This window comes from Amblyomma maculatum, chromosome 5 (genome assembly GCF_055883805.1).
Source record: "Amblyomma maculatum isolate TAMU_Amacu chromosome 5, ASM5588380v1, whole genome shotgun sequence".
NCBI lineage: Eukaryota > Metazoa > Arthropoda > Arachnida > Ixodida > Ixodidae > Amblyomma > Amblyomma maculatum.
Window position 1 is genome coordinate 103,216,291 of NC_139348.1, and position 22,855 is coordinate 103,239,145.

The following is a 22,855-nucleotide window of genomic DNA, read 5'->3' on the forward strand; positions in this document are numbered from 1 at the left end:
CGATTTTTTGATGCTCACAGATATCAACGAAATTTGCATCAGAATGTCTTCTAAACGTCAAGAATACCTACGCCAAAAAACACAGTTAAGGAAGCTTTACTTTTCCCTCATAGTAACTTTAAAGACTCCCAACTAAGGCTGCCAAGGACAAAATTATTTTGCCGCAAACACTGTGCTTGATGACGTCATAATCGAGAAGGAACCTTCAGCAGGCGACGGCGATAATGCTGTGGCCCTACTGAGAACGGCTTGTTCGGTGTGGGGCGTCTTATCCTGACGTGCATGATCTTAAGCGGCATTGCTGGCACGGGGCAGAGGGACGGCGACTCTACGAGGAAACAGCCTGGCCCGGCACACCGCAGGGACATTCTTGCTTTGCAAATAGTATCTATCGTGGAATCACTGTCCTCCCGGCTCACACTTAATGCATTCCTTGCAGCAGTTGGTGGTAGGTAGTGTTGTGTTATTGTATGCACGAATTATTTAACGAAAACAACCCAGGATTTTACCACTTACATCCAAAGGACAAGAAGATGATTTAAAAGAACTTTGATTTGGGCTAGATGGTTCAACCTTATTATAGAGCGAATGAAGACAGACACAGACTAAAACGACGCAGGACAAGGGCTGAGGAGCTTCGCGAGAAGTTAAATCATGTGATCCGGCGCCCCTTCTGAATCCGAAAACGCATGTACGCTCAGAATTACACGCAGGGCCACTACCAACACAGGATGGTGCCATGTTAAACGCGTGGCGTCGACAGTAAGCATGACCTGCTCGAACGTAAAAACAGCTGGAGACAAAGCTTAAACCTTCACTACAGGTTAAGTTCTCAATGGCACAGCACATATGGAATGAAACTGCTCGAAGAGAACACGATCATGTGACATCATATTGTTACGGACTTGGTCTCAAGCAGAGCACGGAGGAGGGAAGGAGGAAGAAGCGTTGGTTTCTGGGGCTAGCAGGCTTCACCCGGTCCGGCTGCTACAGCACTGTACATAAACACCCCCTTGCTTATTGCACCGTAACAACTTGGTGGAGGTACTGGGTCCGTGTCACGGGAATGCACCGAGAACCGCTGGGCTCCGAAAAATCAAAGATGGAAGAATACTTGACCAGTAAGGCCTCCAAAGCGTCACGCTGTTCATTGGTTAGAGAGCGGCTGATCATCCGATGCAGTTGTGAGTCAGGGGCTGGAGCGGCAGCAACTTCGCCAGGTGCATCAGTAACCAAAGTCACCGACGGAGCGTCGCCTTTGCTGCACGTCGCAATTCTTCATATCACAGGCAAAACTACAGGTTGCGAAGAACAATTGATGGCCCACAGCCGTGAGCAGCCCTTGACCCCCGACAGTAGGCAATGAGGAACCAGAATGTGTTTTTTTGCACAGTTAGAATGAAGCGGTGTCACCGTAGCGTCGAATGTGGTGGAGGCACGGCTGGGGCACAAAACTGGGAAGCACACCATAGACAGGGCTGGCACATTGGTATCCTCTGTTACGCAGAACACATCCTCACGCACGTGTGGCTCCTCTAAACGTCCAGAAGGAAGGGATCAACGCAGAGTTCCCCAGAGCGGCAATCGACCATAGCGCCACAAAACTTCAAAAAGTCCATTCCTAAAATGATGTCATGCGTAGAGTGGGGTAAGACGACAAATTCGGCTTGAAACATTGCACCACCCACAAACACTTGCGCACTGCACACACCCAGAGACCGCAACGCCTCTCCACTCACGCCACAAAACGTTGAAGCATGGTCATATTCAAACATCACTTTGTGTCCCAACAAGCGCCTAAACTGATTACTCATCACAGACACAGTCGCACACATGTGCACCAAAGCTAATGAACACACACCATCAATTAACACGCAAATTTTGTTTTTGAGCATTATAGTTGGAGGGATATGTTGGCACACGGCACATTTCCAGCGGCCTCACCCCACCGCAGTCCATCAAGTTGTTACAGTGCAATAAGCAAGGGGGTGTTTATGTACAGTGCTGTAGCAGCTGGACCAGGTGAAGCCTGCTAGCACCAGAAACCAACACTTCTTCCTCTTCCTTCTTCCCTCCTCAGTGCTCTGCTAGAGCACCAAGTCCGTAACAATATTATTGATTAAATCTACATTGATGATAACAAAGAAATAACACGTCATCCCGAATGAAATAATTCGAACAAAATACAATGGCGGTGGTCACTTCTTTTCCAAGTGCTGTTTTAGTGCGAACACGCTATTTCACGAGTTCTAACCTGGCCTTCAGGATGTGCGCCACAGATACTGCGCCTTTGTTCATCTCCTAAATAATATGCGCTTTAGTAAAGGCGTGTAAAAAATTACCGTTCGTGAGAATCGCTGATCTGCAACGAGATTCTGGTGACATCGTCAACATCATCAGCCTGACTATACCCACTGCAGGGCGAAGGCCTCACCCGGTTCTGTGCTAGCTGCATCTGCTTGACCCCTGCGAACTTCTTAACCTCATCCGCCTACCTAACTTTCTGCCGTCCCCTGCTACGCTTTCCTTCCCTTGGAATTCAGTTTGTTACCCTAAGCGACCATCGGTTATCCTCTCTTCGCACATGTCCTGCCCATGCCATTTTTTTCTTCTTGATTTTCACTAAAATGTCAGTAACGAGTTATTTCTCTGACCCAATCTGCACGCTTTCTATCTCTTAATGTTACCCCTGCCATTTTTCGTTCCATAGCCCTCTGGGTTGCCCTCAACTTAAGAACTATCTTGGTTAGCCTCCACGTTTCAGCCCCATAGGTGAGCACAGGTAAGATGCAACTGTTGCATACTTTCCTCTTGAGCGATACCGGTAAGCTGCTATAGTCATAATCATGCGAGTGCTTGCCAAATGCGCTCCATCCCAATCTTGTTCTTCTTGTTATTTCCTTTTCATTGTCCGAATCTGCGGTTACTACCTGTCCTTAGTAGACATATTCGCCTACTACTTCCAGTGCACCGCTACCTAACGTAAGCTGGTGTTCCTTCCCGAGGTTGTTGAACATTACCTTAGTCTGGTGACAACCGCGGTGCAAGAAAATTCCTGCAAGCCCCCAGCTGTCGCTGTGGCTCAGCTCATCCTATCTCGCACTCGAGCCCCGCTGCTAAGGCGTCGCCAATATTACATCTTTATTTTACAGTAAGACAATTGAATTGACAGTAAAGCTATTCCACTAGTCGACCACGCTGATGAATTCCAAAGCGCCTTCCGCTGCGGCTTTGATGCGAGACCGTTTAGGCCTAGCGACAAATAGGGCGTGAAGCACGGCCAGAGCGCGCCGTTGTCCACCGCTTTCACGGGCACCACTGTTGCGGTAAGCTCGCCGCATCCGGTTCCGGCAGGCGCTGCGAATTTGTTATCTGCTTTCTTGATACGGCTGGGGCCGGCCGGTCATTTTTCGACTACGTCCGAGCAAACGATCCTGCCGGGGCAGGATACGCCGTCGGCGCGTATACTCAAAGGCTGTATCCATTGGTCGGCACTAGACAAATCCTATATGGCGTGTTACTCTTGCAACTTGTTTTAGCGTGTAAAGTGCACGTAGTAAACTCTGGCCAGCCCGTGCGCTTTAAAATTTTGCAACCGGGCTCGGACGCGCACCTTCCGTACCCCTTCGTAAACCGACACTGCCGCTGAACTTGGTAAAAAATAGTCGTGAGTCTCGTGACCAGCGGGTTTGTTACAAGGCATGCAAGACATGAATATTAATTTGAAGGCTTTTTTCGTTCAAAGCGCAATAGTTTTCACAGCATATTGAAGGCGCACATAAATTTATTGTGTTTGCTCCAATTTTTATTCTTCGCAATCGCCATTACGCAGACATTAGTTTTGGTCGTGTAGCAGCGCATAGAAAAATATATATGAAATTGAACAAATGCCATTCTTTGGGAATGGCATTGAATTTTTCGTGTGGTAGGGATAGTGCTGGTCTCATTCTTGTGGCGGATTTTGGGTCGGTATCTAGTCTACCAATGGGAATTCGAACTAGCATTAACGATCGGTCGCCGTCATAATGCCGCCCACTTGCATCAGGATGTCAGAGTGCATAAATGGCTCTAATAAATTCTTATGGAATACTTTTAACGGCAGTACTTTAACCGCATTCAAGGTCACTCGGTCGTTCTGCCCTCATTGGTCATGTTTGCAGAGTACCGCTCTCGTTTTATTTTATTTATCTTTTTTTTTCAATTGTATCTGAAAAACGAGTCCCGCATGGCTGTAACTGCCCGATGACATCGAGGACGCCTCACCAACAACAAATAGTACGTTCAACATGATGCCGTACGTAAATAGCGATTCACATTCGCACACCTCGACCGAACGGCAGCAGGCGCGTGCGGCTCGGACGGACATGGACCGACCGACCGACCGACCGACCGACCGACCGACCGACCGACCGACCGACCGACCGACCGACCGACCGACCGGCCGGCCGGCCGGCCGACCGACCGACCGACCGACCGACCGACCGACCGACCGACCGACCGACCGACCGACCGACCGACCGACCGACCGACCGACCGACCGACCGACCGACCGACCGACCGACCGACCGACCGACCGACCGACCGACCGACCGACCGACCGACCGACCGACCGACCGACCGACCGACCGACCGACCGACCGACCGACCGACCGACCGACCGACCGACCGACCGACCGACCGACCGACCGACCGACCGACCGACCGACCGACCGACCGACCATGGATGGATGGATGGATTTTTTAGATGGTTTTTGGGTGACTGTTGGAGTGGTTGTACTGTATCGTCCATAAAAATGCGATGTTTTACAAGGTCTGTTCGACAGACACGCGGCAGCGACGCGAAGGCAGTTTTGTAGCGATTGAGGAGGCTCCTGAGGATGTCTTGTTCCTTCTGCGGTAGTGCCTGGTCGATGTCGTACTTTAAGTCACTCGAGCATTAGAGCATTACATGTTAGACTCTATGCGCACGTTTCAGCGATGGCATCAATATAAGCGGCAGTTCCCTTATTTACATACCGGTGTTTGTTGCTGAAATTCATGAGAAGTCGACTTTTCCATCTTCGAGGGAGACAACAGCCCGAGCAATAGGAATGCCGCGGTCGAGAAGCAAAGACGGTTTATTCTCGACGACACCTTCAACTTCCCGGAGGGTGCGCGCACCGACGGTCACCATTACACTGGAGCGGGGAGGAACAGCCACGTGCTCGTCGAGAATGTGGAGCGGCGCCGGCAGAAAACAGTCAACTTCGAGGGCATTCTGCGGTGATAGTTTTTAACTCGGTGTTTTTGTTTCATGTGGTTTTGTTTCATATACGGTGAAGATTGTTGTATGTAGTTGCATGTGCATTGCCTGTACTTTGTACCCGCTGCTGTTGCGCTGTGGGGCCGGGACCTCGTCAGGAGACTAATTACCTCCTTTTGTCCTGCCCCACGGGCAGTACCATGTATTGTCCACACAATCACTGAATAAAAAAAAACTAAACCAACAGAGATTGCAGGTCGATGACGGTGCCGTTTTCCGTCAGGAATTCCATACCCAGTATAACGTATCTGGAGCAATCCGCTAGAGCAGCAAATGTTGCCAGGAAGGTTCGCCCTTGCACTGTGACTGGCGCTGTGCACGTTCCTCTAGGTGTAATCAAGTGTCCTCCAGCGGTACGTATCTGTGGGCCGTCCGTAACCTTTTTGAGTGCCGCGGCAAATGATCAACTGAATATGAAAAATTGGCCCCAGTATCCACAAAAGCGGTTACGGCGATGCCGTCAACTGAAAGGTATAAATCGGCTTGCGGTGGCGTCTCGCTGCGATATTGTCGAGGTGTCCGATCTCGGCTGCGGTGCGTCGAAGAGCGGTGTCGTAGAGGCAGTCGGCCTACGAAATTGGTCGCGTTGTCGGCTTGCCGTAAATTTGTGCGGCTCAGTAATCGTCGTCGTCGTCTCTGGTATGTTCAGCGTCGGCGAAGTTGTTCGCGTCGTTGAAGAGTCTTGTCGTCTTCGAGCAGCCACACCTCCAGAGGCTGCTGCGTCTACTTTCCCCTACGGGAATTTCTAGAATGGTTCCGCGGCTCGGAGTAATCGTAGCGGCGGGGTGAAGGTGATCGGTGGCGCTGGACTAAGTCCGGGTTTGAAAGGTAGCCGGCAATCCCCCGTGGGCGCTCTCCCGGCAGCGGACAGCGAGCACCGAAGGGGAACCCGCCCTATTGCAAAAACCAGTGCCACTGGGTCCCAGCGCCCCAGCGCCATGCCTGATTATGGGCCCAGTATGACGCTGGAAACTGGGCGCACTGGGACGCGGCATACTGGCACGCTCCGCACTGGAGGCACTGATCGCCCGGAGAAAAAAGGCCTAGATAAAAATTAAAAGCTAAAAAATAACCAAGCAGCTCATGTACATTTAAAAAAGTAAAAAATAAAATAAAAAAAGAGCTGCACGTAGCGCGCTTCGGAATCGGGTACCTCTTAACCTGTAGCTCTCTACGCTACCCACACGGCCACGCCGAACTAGAAACCTATGAAACAGTTTTTCATTTTATGTCGTGACCGCATTTATAAGGTTGGGACTTCATTGCTGCCGCTCTAACAATTACAACTTCTTGATCATTGGAGCTTGCTGCCTGCTCTCACGATTTGAAACTACTGTTCTGGATACCTATGCGCAATTTTTTGTGCATTGGAATCATTTTAACATGTGGAGCTTGACATCGCTGGCAAATTTACCAACGCCGGCTCTTCGGTGATGCTCTGCTACCATGGGCGTAATTTTCCTGAACACGGAGCTTCAGTACAAACTTTCAAGGGGAAAAGTGCAACCAAGCTTCAATACCAGCAAGCGCAGCAGCGACGACACTATTTTGCGTGTTACTAAACCTTATTTGTATGTAAACATTTCGGGAAGCGTTGCGATGACCGAGGGCTCGGCTGCTTTATACGCAGAGCAAGAAGGAGCGCAAAAGTTTGAGAAGCACGCAAAATATTATGCAAAGTCTGTATGCATATTTTATTTCTCTCATGGGCCCATCGCTCAGTAAACTACTCTCTTGCTCATTTTATTTTTTTTTCTTTCTGCTGTTTATAGTGGGCCGCGGTGCAGGCTACGCTCGCCTGCGATTGAGCCCGCATTGAACGTTTTGGCAGTAATCATTGTATTTGAGTACCCTTAAGACCAGCTGTGAAGTTTGTTATGCATGGTAGCCCACATTATTCAATTCCAGTTTTCGATGTATGTTAATCGTCAGTGTGTCATGAGATAGTATCAGAAGAGCGGCAATCGTGGTCTCTCTCGAAACGCTCGAAACGACCTATCGAAACATGGAAATTCTAGAAAAAAAGATGTTGCCTTTGTTTTCTTACAGGTGTGCGACGACTTCGCAGCAAAAAACGCTTACTTGAACCATATTTTTCATATACGCCCCGATGGTCGATTGCGAGTACGCTGTTACCATGTTGGCCCCTGAGGGATGCTAACCGGGACTAGTGCGGCCCTACCGCACTAGCGCTTCTTCCAGTGCATCGCGGATGCCAGCGACACACTATTTATTTATTTATTTATTTATTTATTTATTTATTTATTTATTTATTTATTTATTTATTTATTTATTTATTTATGGCGCTGAGTTTGCCACGCGGCATAAAAGATGGTGGTAGAGTCACAGAAATGTGTGGAGTGCAGCCATTTCTGTGACTCTACCCAGTGCTTCTCCCAGTGCATCGCGGATGCCAGCGACACACTATTTATTTATTTATTTATTTATTTATTTATTTATTTATTTATGGCGCTGAGTTTGCCACGCGGCATAAAAGGTGGTGGTAGAGTCACAGAAATGTGTGAAGTGCAGCCATTTCTGTGACTCTACCCAGTGCTTCTCCCAGTGCATCGCGGATGCCAGCGATATACTATTTATTTATTTATTTATTTATTTATTTATTTATTTATTTATTTATGGCGCTGAGTTTACCACGCGGCATAAAAGGTGGTGGTAGAGTCACAGAAATGTGTGAAGTGCAGCCATTTCTGTGACTCTACCCAGTGCTTCTCCCATTGCATCGCGGATGCCAGCGACACACCCAGCGTCAAAACGCTAATCCCAGCGTTTTTCTCCCATCGTACCAGGGCAACCAGTGTCTTCCCCTTACTGCTCCAGTGAATATCCAGACCTCCAGCGTCCCCAGCAGACCCAGTGCAAAACCAGCGCGAAACTCTGATTTTGTTACTTATAATTACTGATTTTGTTACTGAAAATCTTACTGATCGAAGTTTTGTTAAAAAGTCTTACGCACTGGAAGGCACTGGGCGACGCTGGTTTTTGCAATACGGCGTGAAGACTCATCTCTTCATACAGGCAGCGACACCAGACGTGTCCAGCTTCGCCACAATGGTAGCACAGCGGCCGGTAATCCGCGGTTCGCAAGATGTTAGTTCGGCCAACGTTACTAGTAACGTTGAGTTCGGCGGCGTCTGGGTCGCTGGACAAAAGTCGACTGGAAAGGTGGCATTTGGGGGGCGGGCGGTGCTTCGTAACGTGGTGTTAAAGGCGGTATAAAACGACAGCGTGGAAGGTTGTGGAAGGTTTGCAAGAAGCGGCGAGGCACCCAATGCTTGTTGCACTGCGCGACCAACATCGGTGACCGATGCAACTTGCGGCTGTGCCGGCGCAGGCAAGTTTCGCCAGCCCATCGCGGCTCGAATGGTCTCACACAGTGAGTCTCCTGATGACACGGTAAATCCCTCAGTACATGTGGAACACATTCGTGCGCTCGTACTGCCGTGCCTGCATGTCAAACGATCTCTCAATGGAAGTAGCTTCCGTGACGAAAGGATTCATGGTCACTGGCAGACTGCGAACCAGGCCGGCGAAGAGCTGTTCCTTCACACCTCTCATCAGTATTCGTACTTTCCGCTCTTCCGACATATTTGGATCTGCGCTGCGGAACAGGAGCTTCATCTCCTCCGCGTACACCATTACAGTTTCATTTGGATGCTGAATGCGATTCTGCAGTAGAAGGTTGACCTTTTCTTTTTTAAATGTGCTAATAAATGCCTGCAGAAATACCGCTTTGAATGTGTCCCATGTTTGCAGGCTAGATTCATTGCTGACGTGCCAAGTCCTCGCCGAGTCCTCCAGGGCAAAGTAGACATGGCCCATCTTCGCGTTAGCATCTCGGGCGTTTAAGATGGCCACCCGGTCGAACTGGTTCAGCCAGTCCTCGGCGTCTTCATGGGGAAGACCATGCAAACGAGGGGTGTCTCGCTGGTGAATCAGGAGATTGGCAGCTATCTCTTGTGTGTTAATAGTGACAATCTGTGAGCTTGTAGACCGCAGATCACGAAGCGGGCCGAATCCGGGAGATAGGCCACGTAGTCGCCGGCTGTCCTGGTGAACAGGCGTTTCTACCTAGGAGTTCTTCCTTAGCTGGAGTCGTGGCTTGAAGGGGGCGTCCGGTACATTAAAGATCTACCCAGCATCTCTCCACCAGATGTCACGTTGGCAAAACGACGTGTAAAGGCCGCAGAGCCGGTAACACAGAGAGCCGCTATTGGCGTAGTCCAAGGACATCCGATCTAAGCGCGAAAACGGGGACTTCGTCGTCTCCTGCTCCTCTTCCTTGTTCTCTTCACACCGACACCAATATTTGTTCTCCTCTCCACGTGATGCTGCCCTGCAATTGGCAAAGAAAACCATGGCGTCAAAAAAAAATGCTGGATTTCAAGTCCCCTGAATGTCTTTCTGGGGGAACAGATGACGCACTCCGGAAAGAATTGAGAACCGAAAAATTAACAGACTTTCAACGAAGATTAAACAGAAGTTCGAAAGCACGGTTTAATTCGGTTTAGCTGCTGGTCGTTATTTGTCTTTTTTTTTTTTTTTTGCTCTAAGCTTCGATCTGGTTACGCTATAGGGTATACACATTAGGCAAAGTGTTCACGTGTACTGCCTCTTCTCTCCCGTTCCAACTCCGCCCGCCGGACCCGACGCGCTTCTTCGGCCGAGACAGTTGAAGGACCCGGCTCACTCGCCATCCTGGCGTGGTCTGACGTGCCGTAGTAATTGCGCAGTGCGCCTATGCAGGCAACCATGGCGCGCAGAAAGATGTTATTTTACTTATTTTCTTGGTAACTTTAGTGTTTATTTCATTATTTTACACCACTAATTAACATCGATTATTAGTTTTATTGTTAGTCATGCATTATTAGGATTATTAGTCAGAACCGAATAGACCCGTCTTCTTGACTAAAACGACCACGGACGCCTTACTGGAAGGCTGAATGACAGCCCTACTGAGCATCTCGTCGACTTGCTCATCAATAATGCGGCGGTCTGAGGCTGATACACGATAAGGACGTTGGTGTAATGGGGCGTGCGTACCAGTAAAGATGGGGGAAACAGTTGATGCATGACCCAAGGATGGCTGCTGGATGTCAAAGCTCGGAACCGGTTCAGCAAGTCGAGGAGCTTTGCGCGTTAATCTGGAGCGAGAGCACTGTCGATGGCTTTGTCGAAGGCAGTCAGAGGCGATGAAGGAGACGAGGAGCGAGGTGGGCTAAGGGCACTGACGCTGTCGGAGATTGTGTCGGCACAGGTGGAGAGAACCGGTGGGACGGTCACAAAATTTTCTGATCGAACAAGCTCGGCATGCCCAACGCACTCGCCACGTTGCAACGCGAGTGGATAGAACGAATCATTACTAATGGCTAGTTCGGTGCGGCCGCTTCGTACACTAAGGACAGCGCAGGGCAGGGGAAGACAGCGTCGCGAGACGAAAAGGGAAGATGGGGTGAAGAGCACTGTACAGTCTTGAAGAGAAGCACAGTTTATGGGCACAATCGCAGCAGATGAAGGCGGGATATCAGCAGCATCCGCAACGTGGCATTTAGCTTCCCCAAGAACGTTAGCGGTGGTCGGTGAACAGCTGAGAAAGCTCTACTTCAGCACGAGCGCAATGAATTACGGCGCGATTGCGGCACAAGAAGTCCTATCCTAAAATAATGTCATGAGAGCAGCCACGGCGAACGATAAAACTTATGACGTAGAGAACGTCCTGAATGGTGACTCGAGCCGTGCACGTACCGAGCGGTTCGATGTGCTGAGCATGCAGTGGCGGTGCGCAAAGAAACCCCAGAATATGGCAGAACAACTTTTCGTGACAAGCGACACAGTTTAACGTCAATAACCGACACAGCAGCACCAGTATTTACAAGTGCAAGAGTACAAACATTTTCAACGGTAAGTTCGATTAAATTGCTCGGTGGCGAAGCAGGACATTCACTGGTCGACGAAAGCGCAGTCCTTGCCTACGGAACTGCGTCTAGTGGTTTTCCGGCATTGGCTAGGTAGAGCGAAGACGCATCGGTGGCGGCGAGCGACGACGCGGAGGTTGAGCGGTGGTCGTGCGAGAAGTGGTCAAAGTGGGACGAGGGCTGTAGTGGCGCACGGGGTGGGGACGGCGGCTGCGGGGCTCCAGGGCGAGGAAATGGAAGAGAAATCCCGCGACCTTCACCAAGTTTTAAGAGGGGATCCAGGCACTGGTAGTGGGCACTGGTAGCGAGCAAGACAGGAGCAGTGGTGGCACAGCTTGTAGACAGCTAGTCCGCAAAAGCACTTCCTCTTTCTCGGCGATCTGTCCGCTTAATTGGAACTTCTTAACAGTTTATTGATTAATTATCTCGGATTACCACACTAATTATCATGGATTATTAGTTTATTATGGACCTTCCCTTCCCCATGGAGGAACTTGATGTTGCGCTGGCATGTTGTATACATCATCGCCAGGGCCCGATGATGAGACATACTCCGCACTATTTAACCTTGGCCAGGAGGCTCGACAGTATCTTTTAAATAATTACAATATGTCATGGTGTGATGGCACAGTTCCTAAGGAATAGAAGACCAGTCGTTTGGTTCCACTACTGAAACCAGATAAGTCACCCCTCGACCTTGCGTCATACCATCCAATTACACAGGCCAGCTGCGTCAGCAAAGTCATGGAATGTTACTAACACGCGTCAAATAGTACCTGGAGCAGTACCATTTTTATCCAGACTTTATGTCCGAGTTTCGCCGTGGCCGCTCCTCTATAGACAATGTGGTTGACCTAGTAACCTCTGTGCAGCACCAAAAGGCTTTGAAAAGATAGACAGTAGCATTGTTTTTGGACATCCAGGACACCTACGACAACGTAACACTTCAGGCTATTTTGAACGCCCTGGTAGCCACTAAGATAGGAGACCGAATGTTCAGTTGGATACGCAGCTACCTGTCAGACTGTCAGCTAAGTCCAAACTGAAGGTGGACCAACGTCTCTACATCAAATTTCGCGTGGAGTTCCACAGGGTGGAGTGCTCAGCCCAACTCTATTCAACCTTACTCTCGTAGGCCTCGCAAACTTACCACAATATGCTCAAATCTCCATCTATGCAGATGATATATGTATTTGGGCATCCTGTGTGACTCGGCCCCAAGTATGTGCGAGGCTTCAAAAGGCTTCAGCGATATTGACGTCGTACCTTCGTCTGCAAGGCCTCAATATTTCGACCGAGAAGTGTTCCCTTGTGGCATTCACTCGCAAAACAATGTCACGTTACTCCATATGCATCAATGGCAAATCCATTCCCTGCTAGAGAAGCCACCGATTCCTTGGAGTTTTCATTGACAAAAATCTTTCGTGAAGTCCTCATCTCAGAGAAATGAGAAGCAAACTTGTAGCAAATGTCCAGGTACTCTCCTTCCTCGGGGGAAAGTCCTAGGACACACCAGTGCACTCGATGCTCCAACTGTACCGGTCACTGCTTCTGGGCTACATGCGATACAGCTTCCCCATATTTAATAACATTAGAAAACGAACCTCAAGACCCTTCAAAGTCTGCAAGCTCAAGCTCTTCGATATGCCTTGGACTTCCCAAATGTGCCTCAACAGCAGCGACTGTTCTTGTCGCCCGGGATCATCTTGTTACCACACATATTGCTGTTGACACAGTGAGAACGCATATTCGGCCCCTGACCAGGGTCACTAGTCATCATCTAGCAACCCTCCCAATAATTAGGCCAAGCACTGCATTCGCCAAAGTTGCATTCACCAGAGTGTTGGTATACAGACGGAGTAGAAGCCGCTCCTCCGTCTTAGATAGACATTTACTCGGGCGAGGGTAAAGGCTATGGCAAGATTGGTAATAAAGAACAAGGTATTTAAAAGAATACGCGGGTTCGAATTCGAGATCCTGATCTAGGGGGTCGAGATCGGAAGCCCGGAAAGAAAGTGCGCGGGTGGCGGCATCGGCTGCCTCATTCCCCTCGAGACCCATATGAGCAGGAGCCCATACTATTTAGGTGCAATTTTGAAGTAGTCGGTAGGCTAAGTTTGGCGTCCAGCCTTGCTCAACGTTCCTACAGGCCCCTCACAAGTCGGAGAGAGAGAGAGAGAAATAACATTTATTGCACCCGTCAAAAGGTTGGTGAGGATCCGAGGCGAAGCTCTGTCCCAACCATGTCCTCCCCCTCAGCCGTCGACCTGGATCCCTTGGATCTTAGCAGCGGCCAGGGCAACACGAATGACTTCTCGTTGCCCTTTTTCGTCCTGCTTGAGAAGTAGTGCCTCCCAGGACTCATCTGTTCGGTCAGGTTCTCCAAATCTAGGACACGTCCATATCATATGGATCATGTCCGCTATGCCATCGCAACGTTTGCACCTGGGGCTAATAATTTCCGGGTGCCACTTGCTGTAAAGCTGGGGGTTCGGGAATACTCCAGTCTGTAGCTTACGCCACATAACCTCCTCGCTTTTGGTGAGTTGCTTACACGCTTTTGGTAGTACTGATCTGCCTAATTTGTAATGATTTAGGTTATCTTGGTAGGTGTTAAGGTCATCGTCGAACTGCAGGGGCTCCTCATCGCGCAAGGGGTACAGGGTTGCGCATAAGTCGTCACTGGGATCCCGGAATTTAGCTAATCCTCAGGCCAGTACGTGCGCTTTCTCGTTCCCCCTCAACCCCTGGTGCGCCGGTGTCCAAATGAGCGCGACCTGCTCTGCCGGTGGTGAACCACTGGCATAATTGTTTTGGAATCAGTGTGGGTAGCTGCCAGCGCAATGACGACCTCCTCCGCGCGAGTTATGTCACGGGCACGAAATGTAAGCCCGTTAACAGAGGCGAAACAAAAAGGCGTCCGTGCACTGCATGATTGCATGATGTCAGTGCACGTTAAAGATCCCCAGGTGGTCGAAATTACTGAGTAGCCCTCCACTATGGCTCCCCTATCTCTTTCCACTTTCACTCCCCCCTTCCTCCCTTCCCTTACGACGCGATTCTGGTGTCCTCAGAGCAAGTGTGAGATACTGCGCCTTTCTTTTCCTGTGTCACGCAGGATTTCCTCTTGAACAACCTTGAAGGTCAAGAACAGATACTGCGCCTTTCCTGCATTACAGCCACCGCAGCTCGGTGAATAGTATGGACCCCATTACATGGAACCATCTATCCATGTTTAAAGGGCCACTGTCCAGGGTATGACTTTTTAAGCAAAGGAGCTCAATGCAAATCAAAGCTCTCATCCTCTCCTTCAGAAACCAACTTCCCCATTCTCTACGCTAGCCCGTCCAGCCGCCGTGAGGCTGACGTCAAGATCACGACATCCATTGGTCCATCTCGCTGACTGACGAGTGAGGATTGGCGTACACCACTAATTGTGCCCCCCGCTCGCTGCAGGCTTTTCCCTTGCCAGTTCCATTCCCTCGCTTTCACTTTGACGTCGTTTTCTCTCCCTTTTAGGAGATGCCCCACCTCTCGCCAAACGCGGAGGAGGAAGAAGAATTTGGCTAACGGAGACTAGAAGAGCGAGCAGGAGAGTGGAAAACCTCTGAGAGGGAACGGAGGGGAGGGAAACGCAAAATCGGTTGATTGCAGTGGCTGTAACTGCACTATTACTCTTTTCAAAAACTTTTTGCGGCCTTGCGTTCTAGAGGCAAAGCCTCAGTCACCAGGAAAGAAAATATTTTCGACCGGACAGTGGACAGTGGCCCTTTAAGGGAAGCACATGAAGCGGCAAACAAGATCTGATTGCGCCGCCGGGCGCAGTGTCAGCACCTAAATATATTCTTACACAAGGGTCTATGCTGAAAGCAGATCTGGCGGTAAGTGTGTAAAAGTAAATTACACTTGAGCCAACCTATAGGCACCACAGTTAGACTTACGAGTGACAGTGAAGCTACTGTAAAAATATGCTGCATGGCTATGACACCAATTCGCAGTTTAGGCGAGCAACCTTGGCCACACAAATCAGCTGTAACGAACATGGAGGCATTGCACAGTCCTCCACACATTCCTTTGATCCTGTCAACGATCTAGAAGAGCACATCAGGAGCCCAGCTTATCGCAAGTTCATTGAGCCGAAAAGCAGAAGTATGCATCAGCAAAATGAAGTACCACCACGAACATGACAAACCTACTTAAATACACCTTTTACCTTTTTTGCACTGGCAAGTGCATAATTGAGAAATATGTGAAAACAGGATATAAAAAAAATGTTCTCCACCTGCAGCCTTCTTACTTCACCATCACATGTAAGTGCCATATTCTCAATAGGATATCATTGAAGAAAATACCCCTTTTTCATGGAACTTCACACATCTCATGTTTCGATGTTGGCAAGCAAACCTCCAAAGAGTACTACTTTTCACTTCTCTTTCTAGGTCCTGTTTGTTGTCCGCAGCTCGATACTGTACCCCTCTTGCTTTCCGTGAAAACTTTCCAACCCTGCAACAAGCTCAATGCCATCTGAGCTTTAGCCAGCTTTGAGAGTATAAGGTTATGTTTTTTTGCACTGGCAAGTGCATAATTGAGAAATATGTGAAAACAGGATATAAAAAAAAAAATGTTCTCCACCTGCAGCCTTCTTACTTCACCATCACATGTAAGTGCCATATTCTCAATAGGATATTATTGAAGAAAATACCCCTTTTTCATGGAACTTCACACATCTCATGTTTCGATGTTGGCAAGCAAACCTCCAAAGAGTACTACTTTTCACTTCTCTTTCTAGGTCCTGTTTGTTGTCCGCAGCTCGATACTGTACCCCTCTTGCTTTCCGTGAAAATTTTTCAACCCTGCAACAAGCTCAATGCCATCTGAGCTTTAGCCAGCTTTGAGAGTATAAGGTTATGTGGTGGCCATATGAACCAGGGGAGATTGTTAAGAAAACATGTTTACCAATGGCCTGACTAGGCAATTCAAAATTGTTCACTTCAAAAGTCACCAGTCACTGGTACATTTTCATTCTGCCTACTGGTGAATTCCTGCTAAGATCAGATCTTCGAGGATGCACAGCATTTATAATGAACCATGTAGTGGCCTGGCAGTGCAATAGAAAGTATGCAGGTTGCCACTACTAGCACAATTTACGGGTCGCAAAAAAAAAAAATAAAACCTTTTTATTGTACTTGCTTCGACAAATCTACATGTGCACAGCAAAATGCGTCTAGCAGAACTTTAAAGATTGCCGACAGATGCATGTGACCACAATCATTCAAGATGCATCTCGGCGCATTTCGCAGAGACAATGAAAATGATAAAACCACGCCTCAATGACACTGAGCATCAATAAACAAGGAACCACAATATCATTTCTTCCTGCATGCAGACAGTGATAAAGCTGCACGCCAGCGACCACCAGCAGCAAAAAAATTACAAGAATTCGTGGCACTACGGTGCTGAAAATGAGATGAACAAACAAGTTTGCATACAGAAAGGCTTTTGGGCAGGGTGGCAAAGTGTTCTGCTGCAATGGCACATTTCCAAGAATGAAAATAAATTGTGCCAACTACAAAAGCTGCATGCATTTTGAGCCGCAGGGGTACCATCAAAATTTTTAATTTCACTGTTTTCCTAGCTTTCAATTACTGTTACACTGTTGTTTTATATGTATACACCAAATAGCCCCCCCGTCTTATCATCCACTGCTGTTAATGAGAAAGAAGCGCGACATTTAAAAAACAGTTTCTCAGACTTTATTGGTTCTCCCAATGATCTGGAACCAGCAGTTACAGTGCAGTCAAGTGAGTTCGATAAAGATAAAACAGTGTGAGGTAGTGATAGCACCAACGTCCCAGTTGCTTACATGAAAGCAAAGACAAGATTTCACTTACGTGCTATACATTATGTAAGACATCTGAAACTTTCAGGTAGCGCCTAATGCAGAGCCAGCAGTCCTCGACAAGGTCACAAAGCTGTGGTTTGCCATCGTTACGGTTTTCACATGTAACTTGCTCTTTAACAACGCCTGCAGCTTGCATAAATTTGTCCATTTGTTGCAAGCAACTTAGGCTGTGCTGGATCATCTCAGCAGCTTGTTGACTGTCTACAGAAAAAAGCTCGCAAACCTTTTTGCTAAGAGCAGGATTCGAAGCCACAAGCTCTATAGCCTCTGCACAGTGTCTGCTGAGGTCTCCTTCCACACAGTGTGCAGCGCAAGTGACGAGGCCCAAGTTGCGTTGAGCAATATCCTTGAGAGCAAGCAATTTGCACAAAGCAACTTTTGAAAGAGTGGCATAATCTGCAGTTTTGAAATCTAAAGAAAGAACGGTAAAGTTTTTCTCAATATCAGTCAAGCTACCTACCATACCTTCAAAGGTGGCAATGTTGATGGCAAAGAAATAATCAGTTATGGTTGTGGTAGACTCAATAACCTTTGCTAGGACAGCACATTCCAGCTGATCAAAGTACCAGCCAAAGACATGCAGCTTTCTGATACTCTTATTCCTTGACAAGCTTTCTAGTACCTTCACCGATCCAGAGGAGTATTGATCATGTGTGTCGATATATCTGAAAATCAGTGACAGTTCTTTTAGTGTAGTCGATTCTTCAATGTATCTGGCGATAAGAGGCAGTATTTCTTCATTGCAATAAGATGGTGAAAGACAAAACTTCACTGCTCTTAGGTGGTTGCATGACACTAATGAGTTCAGAAGAATTACTGTTTCATGATCTCCAAAGCGAATGTATGGAAACCGAATGTCATACAGCTGTTTACACTCAGCAAAAATAACATCAGGTGAGTCCACTGCCGGATCCTGCCAACCTTGATAATGATACCACAACAGAAGATACGAGGCTAAACCCTCTACTGTAACCTTCTTCAAGCTGCTGTTTTGTCTTAGCTTTGCTAGCAAAGCATTGCATTCTGCAGGACAGAAGCTGATCATACTCAGTGTCAGTTCTTCAAGAGTACGGTTCTTCTGAAGGATCAAGAGCCAAGGGTGAATGCGCTCAGACAGCTCTCCATAGTTTGGAATGTGGTAACCTGGAGGCAGATCGTCGAGGCCAATCCCATACCATATACAGTGAATCAGGTTGAAGCTGCGCAATGTCAAGTTCCCAGTGAGATATCTTTCAATTGCAGAGGCTGCCTCATTATCAATCTTGAACCCTTCAAATGCTACGACTGAGAGAGTCCAATTTTGACGTAACATCTGGACGATGTTCTTTAGCAAACTTGATGACCCACCTCGAATTCTGAGAGTCGTCAGAGCTTCGTTTAATAAGAGGTGCCTTCCCAAACAACTCGTAAAGTCAAAATGCACAGAGCAGAAGCAACAAGACTCAATATCCAGGGCTGTCAGCGTTATGGTGTTTGCCAACACATTCATGAGCTCTCCAAGTTCCTCTAGATCATGCGAACGTCCATATTTTAAAGTCAGAGCCTTCACACACGATGAGGTTGCAAGAGCGGAACAGAGTATCTTATTCAACCCATCTTTCATACGGAGCTTTATCTCAGAGAGGCCACTAAAAAATGACAAGTAAGGTATAGCATCTTCTGATAGGGGCACAAACCCACTGTCAAGCAAAATGAAACTCTTTCGTGCCGAACTAACTTGTAGACCCGAAGAGATTAGTCCATTGTATTTCGGGAGAGTATCAGTGTAGGCCTTCAAGCACACTTCTACAACACAGCGGTGTTCTGAAAGCAGCAAGTACAGCAGAGTGTTTGCTTCGTGCATTTGGCATGCAGGCCAGGGATTAACAGTACTTTGTGCAGCCCTGTGAATAAAAGGATAAAAAAAACAAGCAGAATTAACAAGACTTGGATCGAAAAGAACAAGGCTCAGCTTTCCAGGAGTTTTCTCTTTCAGCTCCAGATGAATAGCCGAAAGGAATTCATTCCAGACTTTCTGTTCTGCAAGGATGTGACAGTGGTGACCATGCTCTGCTGTGCAGACCTCTGGGCGCCAGAGTGTTGCTCCTGTCAGGGGGCTTGAGCAGTATTGCAAGTTGGCCAGCTGTGGAACGTGTCCTTCCCCAGCCATTGCACCAATACACCGCTGGTCCTTTTCAACAAAACTTTCTCCACCTATGACATGGGAAAACAGACATGTAAACAGCATAAGTCTATCTGAACCAAAGTTTAAAACTAGGATGAAATGAGTTGTTGCTTATTCACATATTAGTGCTACATCAGGATTTCTTTGTGCATTGTTTACTGGGATTGCGATAAGATACAATGTGCACAGTCAAGAAGATAGAAAGTAAGGAGGCTCTGGATGCATCGTTCAGAAAGAAGCACTTCATCGAATTCTAAATGAAAGACGCTGGCATCTTCTCAAAATCAATGACAGAAGCCACAATTTTGAACTGCCATTTTTATGAAGTGCTGACAAGCAGTACAAAGAAGGCAGGGGAACATTCTACCCGCAAATGCATCTGATATTTGGAACGCCAGCTTCATCAGTACTATATGAATGAAGGAAGTCGCATATTTATATAACAAGAGGCTATTCTGAACTGTTTCCAACCTTATAGCTTGTTTCAAGGTATCCTAACTTGTGATTAACTATCGCACTGGAAGCAGCCTCTTACCAACTCTGGGTAGGAGCTTTCTTGACTGTCAAAGCAGTTTATGAAGCCCTATGTTAAAACCTGGTCAGCACAATAGCTGCAAAAGAGACAAATTTCGAGATAAGGTCCTCTCAGTGATGACAGCTATCAGAGATATTATTGGGTGTGGCTTGCCTACCAGTTGTTTCCATTGGCCCAAAATTTAAGTGCCTCTACAGTGCATACTATTACGGTACGCAGTCTCAGAGATCACGAAGATGTGCTGACGTAGTGAACGACGCCAATACTGAAGCTAGGCTCTGTTGGTCCTGCGAATGTTTCTTTGACGGCAAACTGTTGCGGCTACGTTGCAATGTGCCCTGCAACATTTTGCTGGAGCGTGCCGGGAACGACACCAATACCACAATCTGGATCTCTGCAGTGGCCACCACCTTGATGCTAGCACTACGCTGTCTGATGCAACCCCTTCTACAGCGGCACAACAAGTGCCCACTGTCGTCGTGGCACAGCCGCGTGATCCGGGCATCTTTTGCAACCGTTTGGACATAAGTTCGGCGCTAAAAAGGACCTAGCATTGTAAGCATGGTCGTCGACCGAGCCTTATCTGCCGTACATACAAGACTTCCTAGCTCGATGCTGCAAAGTGAACAGTGCCATGTCCGTGTCTGACAGGGTGGGCCATATTCTTAAAGAGAATTGCTGACGACGCTCTTAACCTCCTCCTTTGCAAAGACTGTATAATGGTCGACTCCATTCTCGAGGTATGTCGGCAGTTTGAGCAAGCTAAACACCATCATATTGCAGCCCGCTTCGACGGCTTGCTAAACACAGCTGCTACGTCTTCGTGCGAGAATCTGCCAACACTGCAGCAGCCGTCCCATCAGGCAAACTTGACCAGGACCGTTCGCAGAGAGTTGGAGGCTATGACTCCCATTGCCTTCACCCCTCAGCTGGCAGATGCAACTATAACGCTGATCGAAGCTGTCGCTTGCCGAGAACTAGCAAATGTGGGCCTTAATGCGCATGTAAGCCTCAGCTCTGGTCAGCCATCGCACAGCTACCTGTCCAGCCCACCATTCCTCCCGCAACCCAGAAGAATGGCGAACCTCGGACGACCGACCCATCTGCTTCCCCTGCTTACATGTTGGCCAGATTTCTCGCCACTGCCCCAGCCGTTGTGTTCCGCCACCTCGACCTCACTACTATCGTGATTGAAGCGCCAAATACAGAATACAACCAAACTCTCTTCGTGATGCGCCTCTCATGACTAATCCTCCAGCCCCACGCATCTCCAGCCGCTCGCCATCTCACCAGACATGCCGCACCCACTCGCCCCAACCTCATAGTTCATCATCCCCCCACTTTAGTGGATCTCTTCAAGAAAACTGACCAAAGCACCTCCCAAAGGCGACGCTGCATTGACGACCCGGCCTGAAAATCATCTGCTGACCTCTGCTTATCGCCGCAACCTTCTAGATATCTTCGTAGACGGTGTGCCTGTTACCGCCCTCATTGACACTGGTGCACAAATTTCAGTCCTCAGCTCTTCGTTTTGCCAGTGTCTTAAAAATGTTGTCACGCCCGCCGCTTCATTAGTTGTTTGAGTCACCGATGGAGGCATCGCTGCCGTTGTGCGACTGCACTACGCATGTGCGCATTTGTAGTTGCACTACTCCTGTGCTCTTCACTGTCAAAAACCTCTGCTCTCACGATGTGATCCTTGGCATTGACTTTATAATGGCCTACACTGCTCAGATTGCTCAAGTGGCCTTCTTTGAATAGACCTGCCTTTCAGCTCAGAACACAGATATTGTTACGTATATGCCACCGAAGAGGACGACGATAGAAAATAGAGCGAGAGACGACGAAGCTGAAGAAACCGTTGGAGCTTGCCTGCTGTGTTCTGTTCTGCTGTGCTGTGAACACTTGCTCATCACCTGCTGTGGTTTCCTGTGCTAGCCTTCTGCCCCGTATCATCTTGGTGTAGGCGAATCAAGGTCCCCGTACACACCGATTAGCCCATTTACGCTGCAAAAAGCTGGATTTGCGCAGCGGCCGCCCCCTACCTGGGATCCCAACGACACCACAAACAGCCACGATAACCTCTGAAGCAGCCCCTACCACCACGGGAACATCGCCTCAGCCAGTTGTACTCACAAATTCACCACCCTCCCATCTTTAATGGCGGTGACCACCCAGACGTTGACGACTGGCTGGACGAATACGAGCAATGCAGCAGGAACAATCACTGGGACGCGAGCATCATGCTCGCCAATCTGATTTTCTATTTGGCGGGAACTGCTCGCACGTGGTTCCAAAATCACGAGCACGAGCTGGTGACCTGGGAAATTTGCAAGCAAAAGCTTCACGACTTGTTCGGGAAGCCCATTGAACGGGCCCTCGCAGCTAAAACCGAACTTTCCTCTCATGCCCAATCTACCACGGAGTCCTACCTTGCCTACATACAAGATGTGCTCGCGTTGTGTCGCAAGGCGAACAGCTCCATGCTGGAAAGTGAAAAGGTAAGGCACATCCTAAAGGGCATCGCAGATGACGCGTTCAACATCCTCTTCTGCATGGATTGCTCTACAGTCGATTCGGTGCTTCAAGTTTGCCGAAGATTCGAGCAGGCTAAACAACGATGATCTGGCTCCTCTGCAACAGCCTTCTCAGTCCACTACCATGACTCGGATCGTCAGGCGAGAGCTCGAGGCCTTAGCTCCTGCACCACTCCCATCACCACTGCCCGACACCGTGACCATGATACAGGCTGTTGTCCGCCAGGAACTTGCCAACGTCGGCCTTTCCTCCAACCCCATACCACACTCGTTACCATTGCATCCTGTTCCTGTAGCGGCTGCTGCCACTAGCCAAGCTCCCCCACATCGCTACGTTAGTCGCAATCCTGCAGAGTGGCGCACCTCAGACGACAGGCCAATTTGTTTTATTTGCTGTCGAGCCGGCCACACTTCACGATATTGCCGCACTCGTACCTTCCCCACCCCTCGTAATTATTACAATGCTGACCGTCGGTACTACT

General features: G+C 48.5%; 1 protein-coding gene across 1 annotated transcript in view; it reads right to left on the bottom strand.

Annotated features, from left to right (window-relative positions):
- Positions 1-16,413: 16,413 nt before the first annotated feature.
- Positions 16,414-22,855, bottom strand: part of LOC146189060 (uncharacterized) — a 37,714-nt gene continuing 31,272 nt past the window's right edge. Inside the window, exon 2 of the mRNA XM_084603977.1 lies at positions 16,414-19,330. Coding sequence (XP_084460103.1) covers positions 17,130-19,286 — 2,157 coding nt within the window. The 5' untranslated portion in view covers positions 19,287-19,330 and the 3' untranslated portion in view covers positions 16,414-17,129. The remainder of the gene's footprint in view (positions 19,331-22,855) is intronic.